Here is a 15,675-nt window from a genome sequence, read left to right as displayed (position 1 = left end):
TCATCAGGGAAACGATATCTGATTGGATGTATTCAAAAAGATAGTTATTCCAATTCTCCATAGTCCACTTGTTCTTGTCTTTCCATCCTAATACTATAACTGCTTTCCCTGCTAATATCATTGCCTTGAATACCTCTCGATATTTAAGTTCTACTGTTTCGCTCTTCATAGTGCCTAATGTTATTAAATTGATATCTATTGGTATTGATACTCCTATTTTATCCTTTACCCTGTCCAATATTTTCTTCCAAAACTCCTGTACTTCGGCACATTCCCACCACATATGTGAGTACCAGCCTTTTACCTGGTTGCAATGCCAACAGTTCGAACTCACCCCGGGTATCATATTAGCTAATTGCGCTGGCGTCCGGTACCATTTAGTGAAGCATTTCAACTCCATTTCTCTAAATTTATCAAATTTAATCTTTTTAATCCCCGTCATTAGTTTTTTTAGGGTTGTTTCTGAGGTTAACCTTTCTTTATGCCATTTCTCCTGAACACTTTTAAGTATAGATTCCTCGTCAACGGTCATTCTTTTATATACCTTGCCCGCTAGACCTCTACCTGTCTTTCTCTTTTCCTTATACAATGCTTCTGCAATTTCTTCTGGTTCTCCCCCCCTCTTTTGCTGCTTATTTTTAATTGCGTTGTATAGTCCCATCCCTTTCAACCAATACTGTTTCCCTATTGCCTCTATTATTGTTTGTAGGGGTTTAAGTTGACCTCCTTCTCCATACATATCTTTTATTCTAAATAATCCCCTTTCTTTGAGAGCTTTCCACCAATAGGGGTCATTGCTTTCCTCATATAAGCTTTCTAGTGGTGCCCAGTCAGAAGGTTTACTCAACCAATTGGGTTGCCACTTTTTCCATATTTTCAACGCTGTTCTTCTAGGTCCCACTGCCTTACCACACGCTTTGTTCACTTCCCTCGTGAAGATGCCAAATCTCCCTACTCCCTTATTTAATTCATTTTCCAGTCTGACCCATTTCTGATCTACATCTTCTCCTATTTCTATCAATGACTTAACATTGAAAGCCTCATAATAACCTATCAGATCGGGTATGCCCCATCCCATTACATTCTGTGGGTTATATATAAACTTTTTCTGCGTTCTGGGTTTTTTGTTTCCAAATATCCATTCTCTAATTGTTCCGTTCCATTGTTCCAACTGTTGTATGTTTATTTCTAATGGGAGCGTTTGGAGTAGGTACATTAACCTGGAAATGAGAAACATTTTGGCCGTTCTTATTTTATTTGAAATGCTTAAGTTTTTATTTGCCCATTTTTTCATATCCTTACAGACCTTCTTCCAAGCCTTTTTGAAGTTCCCTTCAACTGTTTTTTTCCAATTCTTCCTAATTTCAATCCCTAAGTATTTTATTGTCTTGGTACCTAATCCTATATTTGTCATCCTTGCAATTTCCCTTCTTTCTACTATGCCTACATTGAAATACATAATTTCTGACTTGTCTATATTCACTCTTAGCCCTGAGTATGCTTCGAAGTCCTCCAGTATAGTTTTTATTTCTTTGATTCCCTCTTTAGGGTTTGTCATAGTTATCATTAGATCGTCTGCAAACAGATTAATCTTTAGTTCCTCATTACCAATACGGTATCCATCTATTCTACCATTGTTCCTTACTCTTTCCGCTAATATCTCAATCCCCATAATGAATAAATACGGAGAGAGAGGGCATCCCTGCCTTACTCCCCTCTGAATATTAAACTCCCTTAGGCTGGTCCTGTATTGAGCAGGGGGGTGGGCTAGATGGCCTGTAGAACCCCTCCCAGCTCTGTGAGTCTACATTTTGGAGGTCATTAATTCTCAGGGCCACCATTAGTTGCAAGTCACTTGATGGCAGTTAGCACAGACACAGAAGAAGGTTAGGAAGAGAAGACTCTTCTCTTAGCCATTGCTCCCTATCAGCCTTGTCTTCAGCGATCGCCGGACTGCTGGACCTCCTGGTGGCGCCTGGTGTTTTTGGCCACTGTGTGACACAGAGTGTTGGATTGTAGGGGCCATTGGCCCGATCCAGCCAATTTGGTGTAGTGGTTAAGTGCGCAGACTCTAATCTGGGAGAACCAGGTTTGATTCCCCACTCCTCCACTTGCACCCGGCTGGATGACCTTGGGCAAGCCGTAGCTCTGATCAGAGCTGTCCTTGAAAAAGAGCAGTTTCTGTCAGAGCTCTCTCAGCCCCACCGACCTCACAGGGTGTCTGTTGTGGGGAGGGGAAGGGAAAGGAGCTTGTCAGCCGCTCTGAGACTCCAAGTGAAGGGCGGGGTATAAATCCAATCTCCCCCTCCTCCTCCTCCTCCCTCCTCCTCCATCCAGCATTGGCTTCTCTTTTGTTCTTATGGAATTCCTCTGAGGACGCGGGGTTCCATTCACCCATTATAGCCACCAGTCGACTTCTCTGTGGATCTGTCTAATGTGCTTCCAAAGCTGTTTAGCTCACAGCCATCTCCCTATTTTGTGACTGTTACTTATGCGCTATGTGAAGAAGGACTTCCTTTTGTCAGTCCTGAATCTATTGACCGTCAGTTTAATTGGGTGACCTCCCCAAGTCATAGAATCATAGAATCATAGAATGTTTGAAGGGACCTCTCAGGTCATCTAGTCCAACCCCCTGCACTCTGCGGGAGCAGAGCTGAAAGACAGCCCTACAACATCCCCAAAAGAGGGTCGTCCAGCCTCCGCTTGAAAGCGTCCAGCGAAGGAGCATCCACCACCTCCCAAGGCAGACTGTTCCACTGCTCAACCACTCTTACAGTTAGGAAGTTTCTCCTGATATTTAGCGGGTAACGACTCCCTTGTCATTTCCACCCATTAGACCGAGTCTTGCGATCTGGAGCGAGAGAGAATAGATCTGCTCCATCTTCTACATGACAGCCCTTCAGATACTTGAAGACCAGTGTACCCTCTAAGCTGAGTTAATGTGAGCTAGCTCACAGTTTTTTAGCCTCTGGCTCACACATTTTTGTCTCAGCTTAGGAAGGATGTGGCTCCAGAGCACACTAATTTATGCAGCAGCCAAATCGCTCACTCACAACTTTAACGCCGGTAGCTTACAAAGTAGAATTTTTGCTCACAAGACTCCACAGTTTAGAGGGAACATTGCTGAAGACGGCAATAATGTCCCCTCTAAGCCTTCTCTTTCCCAGGCTAAACATACCCAACTCTTTCAGCCTTTCCTCGTAAGACTTGGATTCCAACCCTCTCCCCATCCTGGTTGCCCTCTTCTGGACACGCTCGAGCTGGTCAGCATCCTTCCTAAAATGTGGTGCCCAAAACCGGACACAGGATAGGTGGGGCCTGACCATAGCAGAATAGAGGGGAACTACCACCTCCCGCGATCTGGGCACAATGTCAAATGAGTCAAACCACACATTACGGGTGGGTCGAACCGACTACTGTCAACCCAATTTTAGAGGGAAATTTAGCCATTTAAAAAGGCAGTGCCATCACAGTCCGAGTGCATTGGCTGCTTTTCTAGCTGATTCTGCCTCTTTGCCGTAGCTTTTTTGTGGCTAGGGTTGCCAGACCACCCCCCGTGGAGGCGAAGGACCCAGCCACTCGTTCCAGATCTTAATTCAAATATTTTATTTATTTATTTATTTTCATATTTATATCCCGCCCTCCCCAGGTGGGCTCAGGGCAGCTAACAAGGGCAGGACAACAGCCATGCCAAGATAAAAACATATAAAAACATAATAAACATTCAACATTAAAACCACTGTGCTCAATTCGTAACTGATGTCCTAAGTCCAAGATGGTAACTCCACAGTTAGATGGTACTCCCAAAAAGTACGTGTCCAGTGACGATGGCCGAAGCTCTTCTACAATGTCCAGCGTCTTCCTTGGGCCTCGTTGATGCATCCTTTGAGATACCTTAATGGTGGTGGTATAATGGGGCGGTGGCTCCTACTCAAAGGCCTGGCGGAAGAGCTCCGTCTTGCAGGCCCTGCGGAACTGCATAAGGTCCCGCAGGGCCCGGATCTCCCCTGGGAGCTCATTCCACCAGGTAGGAGCCACCACCGAAAAAGCCCTGGCCCTGGTCGCAGCTAGTTTAACTTCCTTGGGCCCTGGGATGACTAAAAAATTTTGGGGCCCGGACCGTAGTAATCTTGGGGGAACATGTGGGGCAAGGCGGTCCCTCAGGTAGGTTGGACCCTGGCCATAAAGGGCTTTATAGGTAAGAACCAGCACTTTGAAGCGGATCAGGTACACTATCGGCAGCCAGTGCAACGCTTTCAGCACAGGCTGGATATGGTCCCTCCGAGAAAGTCCCATCAGCAGCCTGGCTGCCGCATTCTGCACCAGCTGCAGCTTCCGGATCTGCGACAAAGGCAGCCCCATGTAGAGATCGTTGCAGTAGTCTAGCCTTGAGGTGACCGTCGCATGGATCACTGTGGCCAGGTCTTCTCGGTCAAGGTAGGGGACCAACTGCCGCGCCAACCGAAGATGATAAAAGGCTGACTTGACAGTGGCTGCCACCTGGGCCTCCATTGTTAGAGAGGAGTCCAGGAGCACCCTCAAGCTCCTAACCCTAGACACTGGCACCAAAGGCGCCCCGTCGAAGGTCGGGAGAGGGAGCCCTAACCCTACACCGGTCTGACTCAGACCCAGGACCTCCGTCTTCGCCGGGTTTAGTTTCAATCGGCTCAGCTGGAGCCAACCAGCCACGGCCTCCAACGCCCGATGAAGGTCATCGGGACTCGAGCCCGACCGGCCGCCCAGCATCAGATAGAGCTGGGTGTCATCTGCATACTGATGACACCCAAGCCCATACCTGCACCCTGCGGCACCCCACAATCAAGGAGGTACCTATGGGATCGCTGGTCCCCAACCACCACCCTTTGTCCCCGACCTTGTAGGAAAGAGGCAAACCATTGAAGGGCAGCCCCTGAATCCCCACGTCGGCGAGGCGGTGGGACAGCAGCTGATGGTCGACCGTATCAAACGCGGCCGACAGATCTAACAACAGCAGTGCTGCCACACCTCCTCGATCCAGATGCCTTCGGAGATCGTCAGTCAGGGCGACCAAAGCCGTCTCAGTTCCATGGCCAGGGCGAAAACCGGACTGGAAGGGATCTAAGACTGAAGCGTCCTCCAGAAAGCTCTGTAGCTGCAACGCCACCGCCCTCTCAATAAGTTTGCCCAAATAGGGCAAATTGGACACCGGCCAATAGTTCCGTTGTTAGGGTTTGTTTGGCCCCGGAAGCCGAGAGGAGTCTATAAAACTTGGTGCCGGCTAATGACTGGGCTCTGGGAAATGTACACGGTTGTCAGAAGGTTGAGATTTCGCTTCCTCTCACTGTGGGTCGGCTGGAGGGGGAAAGCCTGGCTGTTTTGATGCCTCTTTTCGAGTGGAGGAATGCAGCTGCCAAGCCAGGTTTTGGCTTGGAGGGGAGAGGCGATTAAATAGCACCAGCCGGCCGGCTTCCTTATCCTTGGCCCCTCTGCGGGACCAGCTCAGCCAGTTCCTCACGATCAAAGCCGGTCACTGAGGAAGTCACTGGCATCCCTGACCTGTCACTGATGAGCAGCCAGCTCTCTGGGGAGAGTGGAATTGCACCAGCAGACGTTTGTGGGCATCTGGCCACAAGCCCAACTTTGTTCCGTTGAAGGCGAGGCAGTTTGCAATAGCTGAGGTTGGGAGTCCTACATCAGAGACCATGGCATCAGGGGTTGGGTTTTTTTCCAAGAAAACAACATACGGAGGCAGTTTGGTGTAGTGGTTAAGTGCGCGGACTCTAATCTGGGAGAACCAGGTTTGACTTCCCCACTCCTCCACGCGCAGCTGCTGGTGTGACCTTGGGTCAGTCACAAGTCCTCTCAGAGCTGTTCTCTCAAGGGCAGTCCTCGAAAGAGCTCTCTCAGCCCCACCTACCCCACAGGTTATCTGTTGTGGGGAGGGGAAGGGAAAGGAGATGGTCAGCCGCTCTAAGACTCTGAGTGAAGTTCTCCCAGATTAGAGTCCGTGCACTTAACCACAAACTGTGTGTGAATTTTAATGGCTATCAGGGTTTTTTTTCTGAGGGAATGCACTGGAACGGAGTTCCGGAACCTCTTCGACAAGATTATTTTAAAAATGTTTAAAAGTTTGTGAGTTTTCAGTAGACAGATTGAAAACGTAATGTCCCTCTTGAGAGTTCTGGCACCTCCTTTTTTAAAAAAAATCCCTGGGTTTTATCGTGTATGTTTTAAATTATTAGCTGCCTTGATGGGCCTTGTGAGGGCCAAAAGGCCAGATGCCACTTCTGTAAGTAAAATAACTAACAAAATAAATGTGTGTGAAGCTGTTGAAAACGCCTAAAAGTGCCGCACGAAAGGCAAATGATTACGTTAAGGCAGGAAGCGGAAGGAGAGCTTCCTCCTGAGGATTTGTTCCCCGTGTGAGATCCGATATTCCAAACTGGGTTGCCAACTCTTTTGTTGTTCAGTCGCACAGTCGAGTCCGACTCTTCACGACCCCATGGACAAGATCTCGCCAGGCCCTCCTGTTTTCCACCGTCCTCTGAAGTTTGCTCTACCTTGGTGAAAAGTACTGGGTTTGCCGCATGGAGAACTCGGACCACGACATGCGTTCAGACGCGTTTATTGTACTTCCCAACAAGAGACACAAAACGGCCCTGCAAGGCCAACTATATACACTCCACCCGGTACACCTCTGTCCTCATTGGAGGGTTTTAATCTCCCGCCAAGGGTACTATTGGTGGACTCTCAGTGGAATAGAATCCGAGGTCCCCTTTGTGTTTGGGGACCAAGCGCCTGCTTTAACCGCAAACCCCTGGTGGCAGTCCATGTACATACCACTTGGGAAATCCCTGGACGTTTGTGGGTGGAGCCTGAAGAGGGCGGGGATGGGGTAGAGGCGGGGCCTCGCTGGGGTAGAATGCCATAGACTCCACCCTCCAGAGCAGCCATGTTGCCCCAGGGGAACTGATATCTTGCCGTCCGGAGATCAGTCGTAATTCCCGGAGATCTCCAAGCCCCACGTGGAGGTTGGGAGTCTGAGAGCTGAAGCCCGAGAGGATTTCCGAACCCACCGTGGCTTCTCCTTTTCTCCCTCCCCAGAACACCCTGGAGCAGTGCAGCGTCTGTGCCAAGCCCATCATGGAACGGATCCTGCGGGCCACCGGCAAGGCCTACCACCCCCACTGCTTCACCTGCGTGATGTGCCACCGCAGCCTGGACGGCATCCCTTTCACCGTGGACACCGGGGGCAACATCCACTGCATCGAGGACTTCCACAGGTGGGTGCGCTTACCGTTGGGTGGGGGGCAATGTTCCCTCTAAGCTGTGGAGTCTTGTGAGCAAAAATTCTACTTTGTGAGCAACTGGCATGAAAGTTGTGAGTGAGCAATTTGCATACTGCATAAGTTAGTTTGCTCTAGAGCCATCCTTCCTGAGTGAGGACAAAAATGTGTGAGCCGGAGGCTAAAAAACTGTGAGCTAGCTCACACTAACTCAGCTTAAAGGGAACACTGGTGGGGGGTGGGCAGAGCAAAGGGAGGGGAGTGTGATTGAGAGAGAGAGAGAGAACAAAAGGAGCAGGACAAAGTTTGAGTCCATTGGCACCTTTCAGGACAAGATATTCGTTCGTTTGTTCTTTACTAGTACAGTCGCTTGACCAATCATATAAAACGTTTACACAGTTTGGTGTCGTGGTTAAGTGCGCGGACTCTAATCCGGGAGAACCGGGTTTGATTCCCCACGTCTCCACATGCAGCTGCTGGTGTGACCCAGGGTCAGTCACAAGTTCTGTCAGAGCTGTTCTCTCAAGGACAGTTCTGGAAAGAGCTCTCTCAGCCCCACCTACCTCACAGGCAGTGTTCCCTCTAAGCTGAGTTAGTGTGAGCTAGCTCACAGTTTTTTAGCCTCTGGCTCACACCTTTTTGTCTTAGCTCAGGAAGGATGGCTCCAGAGCAAACTAATTTATGCAGCAGCCAAATGGCTCTCTCACAACTTTAATGCCAGTAGCTCACAAAGTAGAATTTCTGCTCAGAAGACTCCACAGCTTAGAGGGAACATTGCTCACAGGGTGTCTGTTGTGGGGAGGGGGAGGGAATGGAGTTCGTAAGCCGCTCTGAGACGCCCTTGGGTAGTGAAGGGCGGGGTACAAATCCAATCTCCTCCTCCTCCTCCTCTTCTTCTTCTTCAAAATTCAGGCATACAGTAGACCAAGTAAAACGATTTAGATCTGAGACCTCAATACCAGACAAAATCTAGCTGCTTGATGAGTGATCTTGGGATTCTTATCAGATAGAAGATAATCAAGCCTAACTTTTTCCCTTGAGGCCAGAGCATCTGCCTACCAACAGAGTAACAATCTCATCACGTGCTTCCTTTATAACATGAGCAGCTAAAAAAGAGATGTGCTCTGAGGTTTCAGCCTCCCTTAGCGGACAGGAGCAGAGCCCTTCCACGTAGGGGTTTTTGTTACATCTACCTTCCAGGACTGCAGGACCCCTTTGCCAGGGGAAACGCCCTTCTGAACCCGTTTATGTTAAGTTGATTTTGAAATTTAATTTTGGATGGAAGCTTTTATGAGAAGGGTGCCAGGGCAAAGTGACCCACTCTCCAAGGAGACTGTGTCTCTGCATGAGTTCCTGTTCAAAGCATGCCTTCTTCCTATTGCGAGCTACACCCAAGGCTGGTTCTCCAACCGAGCCACCTACCTGACTGCTTAGCGCGGCACGAGGAGAAGAGCGCCAAGACAACGCAGGCTCCCAGCAAATAGTGGCAGAGGAGGTGATCGGCTTTTCCACACCGGATTTGATTCCCCCACTCCTCCACTCGCAGCTGCTGGATGACCTTGGGCAAGCTGTAGTTCTGATAAGAGCTGTCCTTGAAAAAGAGCCGTTTCTGTCAGAGCTTTCCCAGCCCCACCGACCTCACAGGGTGCCTGTTGTGGGGAGGGGAAGGGAGAGGAGTTTGTAAGACGCTCTGAGACTCCAAGTGAAGGGCGGGGTATAAATCCAATCTCCTCCTCCTCCACACCATTGCCAGCCAAATCTGAACTGTGTCCCTACAGCATTGGCACAGGGGCTGGGCCTGGATCCGTCTGACTTTGATGTGGGCGCGGGAGGGACGGGCGTACCTCGCTTGAGGCAGCATAATACTTTTAAGCAGCCCTGGTTCCGCCCAGATCTGTGACTCATGCAGAGACACGGAGGCTCGCCTCCTCTGATGGTGGGGAGCTGTTACTCTGACAACTTCCCCAGGGGCAAGAGAACATTATGCCTCCCATTTTCACGCAAAGGAAACCTGCGTCACGTTTTCCCAAAGCTGGTGTCAAAGAACAAGTGTCTTCCAACTGAAACCATGAAGAATTTCTTTTTTAAAAAATTGACTGAACACACATTCCACATCAGAGGGGCTCTTTCCGGCCTGCGTCATTGGCTCAAAGATCCATTTAAAGAGAACCGAAAGGTTGGCTTGGAGAGTTCCTGTCGTCACCATCACCGCTGGTCCGCCCCCTCAGCACATTTCATGTGAGGAACACGAAGAGGTGGGCGTACTTTCTTTAGTGAGTTGTGAAAATCCACACATTCCTCTTACAGATGCTTAAAAAAACCCCAGTAACCAGCGGGTAACAAATCTGAATTTGCATCCAAACTGTTTAGATATAAGGTTGCCAACGTCAGGTTGCGAAATTCCTGGAGATCAGGGGTGGAGTTTGGGGAGGGCAGGAACTCAGCAGAGTATAATGCCATCCAGTCCAGTCTTTAAAGCAGGGGCGTCAAACATACTGCCCAGGGGCCGGAACAGGCCCCCAGAGGGCTTCTACCAGGCCCACAGTGGAGCTGGCTGTCTTCTGCTTCTTCTTCCAGTTCTGCTGCTGCTGCGTCATCGTAGGTTTGCAGCTTACAGATACACACCCAAACAGCATACTCAGCTTTCCCTATGAGGAAAGGTTAAAGCGCTTAGGGCTCTTTAGCTTGGAGAAAAGACGACTGAGGGGTGACATGATCGAGGTTTATAAGATTATGCATGGGAAAGAGCAGGTAGAGAAAGAGGTCCTTTTCTCCCTTTCTCACAATACAAGAACTCCTTGTGGGCACTCCATGAAACTGCAGAGCGGTCGGGTTAGAACGGATTAAAAGGAAGTCCTTCTTCACCCAAAGAGTGATGAACACATGGAATTCATTGCCACAGGAAGTGGCGGCGGCTACAAGCATGGACGGCTTCAAGAAGGAACTGGATAAACATCTGAAGCAGAGGTCCATCAGTGGCTATTCGCCACAAGGTCTAGATAGGGACTCTGGGGCAAGTGATGCTCGGTCTTCTTGGTGCTTGGTGGGGGGGTCAACAGTGGGAGGGCTTCTAATGTCCTGGCCCCACTGGTGGACCTCCTGAGGGCACCTAGTATTTCTGGCAACTGTGTGACACAGAGTGCTGGGCTGGATGGGCCTTTGGCCTGATCCAACATTGGTGTCTCTTATGTTCTTATGTTCAGCACTGCAACAGCACAAGACATTTTAGTGCAATAATTCAGAGCGAGAGGTCTCAGTTATCAGACACTGTTAAATAAACGAAGTATTGCAAGAGTGCTAATGTTTTAAGCATGTTTTTATTTTAAGTAAAAAAAAAAAACCTTTGTGTTTGTGTCCTTTATAAAGTTTATATCTCCGCTCCCTGGCATTACATTTTATGGCAAACGTGGCCCAGCCCAACAAGGTCTCCTTTATGTCAGATCCGGCCCTCGTAACAAATGAGTTCGACACCCCTGAGATAGGGTGTCAGCATGCTACAGCAAGAGTCTCCAACAGGGTGCCCGTGGGCACCATGGCATTCGCCAACACTTTTCCTGAGGTCCAACTTAACCTTTCTGTGATAAGTGCCGTTTATGATTTTAACTGCATGGACAGAAATCAATCGTGAATGCATTCAGATATTAGACTTTGGTTCACTTATGGCTATTGCTGGAAATGCATGCTGGGACGCTTAAACAAAATGCTGTTCTGCTGTTCTGCTGTCCTGCTGAGCGTGGTGGCCTTGCTTGTTCTGGCCAGCTATAACTGTGCATGTTCCTGATTAGCTTAAGTTAGACGAAGAACATACAGCACTATGTACCCATATCTGCTACATTAGATACTTCTCAAACTTCACCGCCTGGGAAGAAGCAGGCCCATTGTTTAACTAAAGGAGAGGTACATTTTTGCTTGAGAAAATGCAACCCACAGGTCCAGGCCAATGTTCCCTCTAAGGTGTGGAGTCTTGTGAGCAAAAATTCCACTTTGTGAGCTACTGACATTAAATTTGTGAGCGAGCCACTTGGCTTCTACATAAATTGGTTTGCTCTGGAGCCCTCCTGCCTGAGCGTCGCCGCTTGTTTGCCGCCCTGGGCCATATGGGTAGGGCGGGTTATAAATCTCAAAATAAATAAATAAATAAATAAATAAAAATGTGTGAGCCGGAGGCTAAAAAACTGTGAGCTAGCTCACACTCACTCAGAGGGAACACTGGTCCAGGCCCAACCGGGAAGGTATGACGCAGTTTGACGACGTTTGCTGCAAGCAGTACTTCACTTGCAACCAGTTTGCTGCAAGTGAAATACTAACCAGAAGAGACGTCAGCGTTCCCTGGAGCGTATCATCGGAATCCCCCTCTTGGAATTGTTATAGTTTACTGCTGGGCACCGATTTTAATTGTAATGATCATTTATTGGTTTTAAATTGTTTTATGTATGGCCTTTGCCTCTTGTGTTAGCCGCCCTGAGCAATAATTCTGTTTCATTTCTCCGATGTAATGTGGAATATAAAACACAATGAAGTCTCCCATTGTAACCTCGGAGACGCTGGGTGGTATCCGAGGAGACCAACCCCTGTTTGTTTGGTTTCTCCCTGTTGATTTTAAACAATTTTTTATTTAAAAAAAACCAACATATGATGATTTCTCCCTGTTAATCGATTAACAATAAAGACCTCGGTTACAGTTTCTTCCCTCACAGGACTGAGAGGGTGTGTTTCTCAGATCGGAACCGGGGAAACACAGAGGATTTGTACTACACCATGGCTGGCACAGATCTTCTATCGGTATCTTTCAGGTGTCCCTCGGGCGGCTGGCGCAGTTGTTAATATAAGTTCCAGGGCAACAGGGCTTCTCATCCTAGTTGTTAGAGGTAGGCGTGGGTGAAAAGAAAAGAAATCAAATGCCCTAACATGTTGCAAATCCGGAGGCTGCAGCTAGTGCAGAATGCTGTGGCCAGGCTGTTGATGGGTCTCTCGAGGAGGGACCACATTCAGCCTGTGCTGAAAGCGCTGCACTGGCTGCCGATAGCATACCGGATTCGCTTCAAAGTGCTGGTTTTGACCTTTAAAGCCCTAAATGGCCAGGGTCCAGCCTACCTGAGGGACCGCCTTTCTCCATATGTTCCCCCAAGGGCACTTCGGTCGGGAGGGCGACATCTCCTGGAAATTCCAGGCCCGAGAGAAGCTAAACTTGCTGTGACTAGGGCTGGGGCGTTTTCGGTGGCGGCTCCTACCTGGTGGAAGGAGCTCCCGGAGGAGATCCGGGCCCTGCGGGACCTTTCTCAGTTCCGCAGGGCCTGCAAGACGCCACTGTTATGCCCCAGCGAATTAACATCGGATTGCCTGGCCCCTAAGGGTGGAACGTGGTGCTAAACACGGCTCTAGGATAAGATCATTGGTAGCTATGTGAGATAAGATCTTCCTCTTCTGGTTTGAAACTTGTTGGAATGTTGTTGTAAATTGTTCATATTTTATTGTAACTTATTGTTTTAAATCATATTGTATTGTTTTAATCGGACACTTAGTCCCCTGTAAGCCGCCCTGAGCCTCCGGGGTAGGGCGGGGTATAAATCTAAATATAAATAAATAAATAAATAAACATATACTGTCCCTAGCTCACTATTCCAAGTGGCACTAGACTACTCACCCTTCCCTCCGGATGAGGGTCTCTCCCCCACAGCAGCCTCAGTCCCTTCTGGCTCTGCCCTCTGGGAAGAAGAACAGCTTTTCCTGCTGCTCCAGATCTTTCAGATCTTTTATTCCAAGCCCTCCTCTTTTCCTATTGGTCAATTTTGGCTCCAAAACCTCTCAGGGGCTTCTGGGAGTTGTAGGCCCAGCCTCACCTACTGCTAGCCAGGCTCCCTGGGCCTAGTAGGCCTCTGGTGGCACAGCCCAGATCATGACACATACCCTCAGAGCTCCAGCGGGGGAATCCTGAATGGACAGGAACGCCCCCCTCGACCTTGTACCTCCTGAAGTCCCTCCCCAAACTCTGGCCTCTTCAGGCTCCACCCCCAAATCCCACCCCACCCCACTCTAGGCTTGCCAAGTCCCCCCCGGGGTGCAGGGAAACCCCCGCCCCAGAGGCCCATTCCCCGCCGCCGGCGGATTGGGCCTCAGGGGGAACCCCACCCCCAAAGTACATGACGTGCACGTCACCCGGAAGTGACGCGACCACGCCGGGCACTCTATGGTTTTCCCTCGGATGGTCGTCGCCCCGCCCCCAGCGTGCCCAGTGTGGTCGCCTCACTTCCGGGTGACGTGGTTGCGGCGCGCGCACTCCAGGAGCGAGCCGGGAGTCCCCTGCTGCAGCAAGAGGTAGGACTTGGCAACCCTAGTTAGAGGTGGTGGCGACCCCCAAACACCTGGTACAAAGACAGGCAATCCCCAGGTCAAGGTTCCGAACCTGATAATAACCTCCAGGTGGGGCCTCCTGGGATTTCACCTCATCTCCAGACTACGGAGATCAATTGCCCTGAAGAAAATGGCTGCTTTAGAGCAGGGGTGTCGAACTCATTTGTTACGAGGGCCGGATCTGACATAAATGAGGCCTTGACGGGACGGGCCCTGGGTATCTGACAACTGACACCCCTTGCTCTGGATCATTGCATCAAAACGTCTGTGCTGTTGCAATCTTAAGTATGCTGTTCAGGGGTGTATCTGTAAGCTGCAAACCTACTTTTGATTTATTGACATTCACCCCGGAAATCTCATGCTCAAGAGTTCTGAGTCGAGGAGCCAGGTTAAGACACGAAGTGGCCGAGCGACTGAGAGAGCCTGGCGAAGCAAGCGATGATGCAGCAGCAGAACTGGAAGCCGGAGATGGCCAGTTCCACTGAGAGCCTGAGGGAAGCCCTCCGGGGGCCTGATGCGGCCCCCGGGCCGCATGTTTGACACCCCTGTCCTAGCTTTTCTGCGGGAGGCCCGGTTCGGCTGCTTTCATGATCATTAGAAGCCACCTCCTTTGCTGTACGAGGCGGTAAATGATGCAGCAGCTAGGTGGGGAAGAGCCGGAAGCTTCCAAGGGACATCTGGCAGTTCAGGGCAGAGTGCTGACCTGGGGTCGAGCCATCCGAGCAGTTCTCATGATCTCATTTTGACGAGAAGAGGACGTCAGGAGGCATTCTTGGCAGCTTCTCTGCCACTGCGGCATTTCTTCCTTTCTCCTGGAGGCCACAGCCTGGCCATGAGCATTTCCCAGAAAGATTGCACAACCTTTCGCTAGCTCTCACTCAACAGACTCATGGCTGTAGAAGTTACTGGGGTTTGTTCCGGTTTCAGCTACTGCAAACCACAATAAATCAGTGGAACTTCCATATCCATAGGCAGGCTACCTCTGAATCCCAGTTGCCGAGGGGCAAAGGAAACCAGAAACGGTTGTTTCCTTCGTGCCTGGCTTTTGGGCTTCCCGGGGACTTCGACTTGGCCACTCGGATGCTAGCCTAGGTGGACTTTTGGTCTGATCCTGCAGGGCTCTTCTTCCGTGGAAGAAGAAGAAGAAGAAGAAGAAGAAGAAGAAGAAGAAGAAGAAGAAGAAGAAGAAGAAGAAGAAGAAGAGGAGGAGGAGGAGGAGGAGGAGGAGGAGGAGGAGGAGATTGGGTTTATGCCCCGCCCTTCACTTGGCATCTCAAAGTGGCTTACAATCTCCTTTCCCTTCCCCTCCCCACAACAGACACCCTGGGAGGTAGGCGGGGCTGAGAGAGCTCTGATAGAAACTGCTCTTTTTCAAGGACAGCTCTTATCTGAACAGGCATTTGTGGGCCCTGTTTTGACCGATGTGGGGCGAGAATCAAATCAGGTGGGAAGTGGTGGTTTCACTGCCAAAGAATGGGTAGATGGAGACCCCCCAAGGCAGATGTCGGTCTCTCTTAACTTGCGCGCAGCTGTCATGATCGGTGTTCTCACTGTGGGCCTTCTCCATCCTGTAGGAAATTTGCCCCTCGGTGTTCCGTCTGTAAGGAGCCCATCATGCCCGCCCAGGGCCAGGAAGAGACTGTCCGTATCGTGGCCTTAGACCGGGACTTCCACGTGCAGTGCTACCGCTGTGAGGTCAGTATTCTTTATTTTGTTTATTTATTTATTCCTCTAATTTGTACCCCGCCCTCCCCTCCAAGGCAGGCACAGGGCGCTTATAGACAATATGTTAAAACCGTTAAAACTCCATATCTCTATATCTAATTGCCAAGTGGCCCCCGGAGTGCGGATCGCTAAATCAGCGCTCCGAGGGCACTTGGGGGGGAGGGGGAGGTTTGTGCACTCTTGGGGCAGTCCCCAGGGGTGCACAAAAATCTAAAAACTAAAAAAAAATATTGGGGGGATGTTTAAATCCCCCCGAAAGTGCAAGAGCGTTCCGTGCACCTGCGCACGGAACGCTCTACGAACGCCGCCGCCGCCGCCTCCTGGAAGGCAAGCG

At 49.9% G+C, this 15,675-nt stretch overlaps 1 protein-coding gene across 2 annotated transcripts in view; it reads left to right on the top strand.

Moving 5' to 3' along the window:
• Window positions 1-15,675, top strand: part of LOC107113843 (lipoma-preferred partner homolog) — a 430,270-nt gene that overhangs the window by 408,195 nt on the left and 6,400 nt on the right. For both annotated transcript variants that reach the window (XM_015415237.1, XM_015415238.1), the window contains 2 exons: window positions 7,084-7,262; window positions 15,191-15,311. In XM_015415237.1, the coding sequence (XP_015270723.1) occupies window positions 7,084-7,262; window positions 15,191-15,311 (300 nt within the window). The remainder of the gene's footprint in view (window positions 1-7,083; window positions 7,263-15,190; window positions 15,312-15,675) is intronic.

Source organism: Gekko japonicus, unplaced genomic scaffold, assembly GCF_001447785.1.
Source record: "Gekko japonicus isolate JY-2015 unplaced genomic scaffold, Gekko_japonicus_V1.1 scaffold210, whole genome shotgun sequence".
Taxonomy (NCBI): domain Eukaryota; kingdom Metazoa; phylum Chordata; class Lepidosauria; order Squamata; family Gekkonidae; genus Gekko; species Gekko japonicus.
Note: the sequence above shows the minus strand (reverse complement) of the source record. Positions and strands in the feature narration are given on the sequence as shown.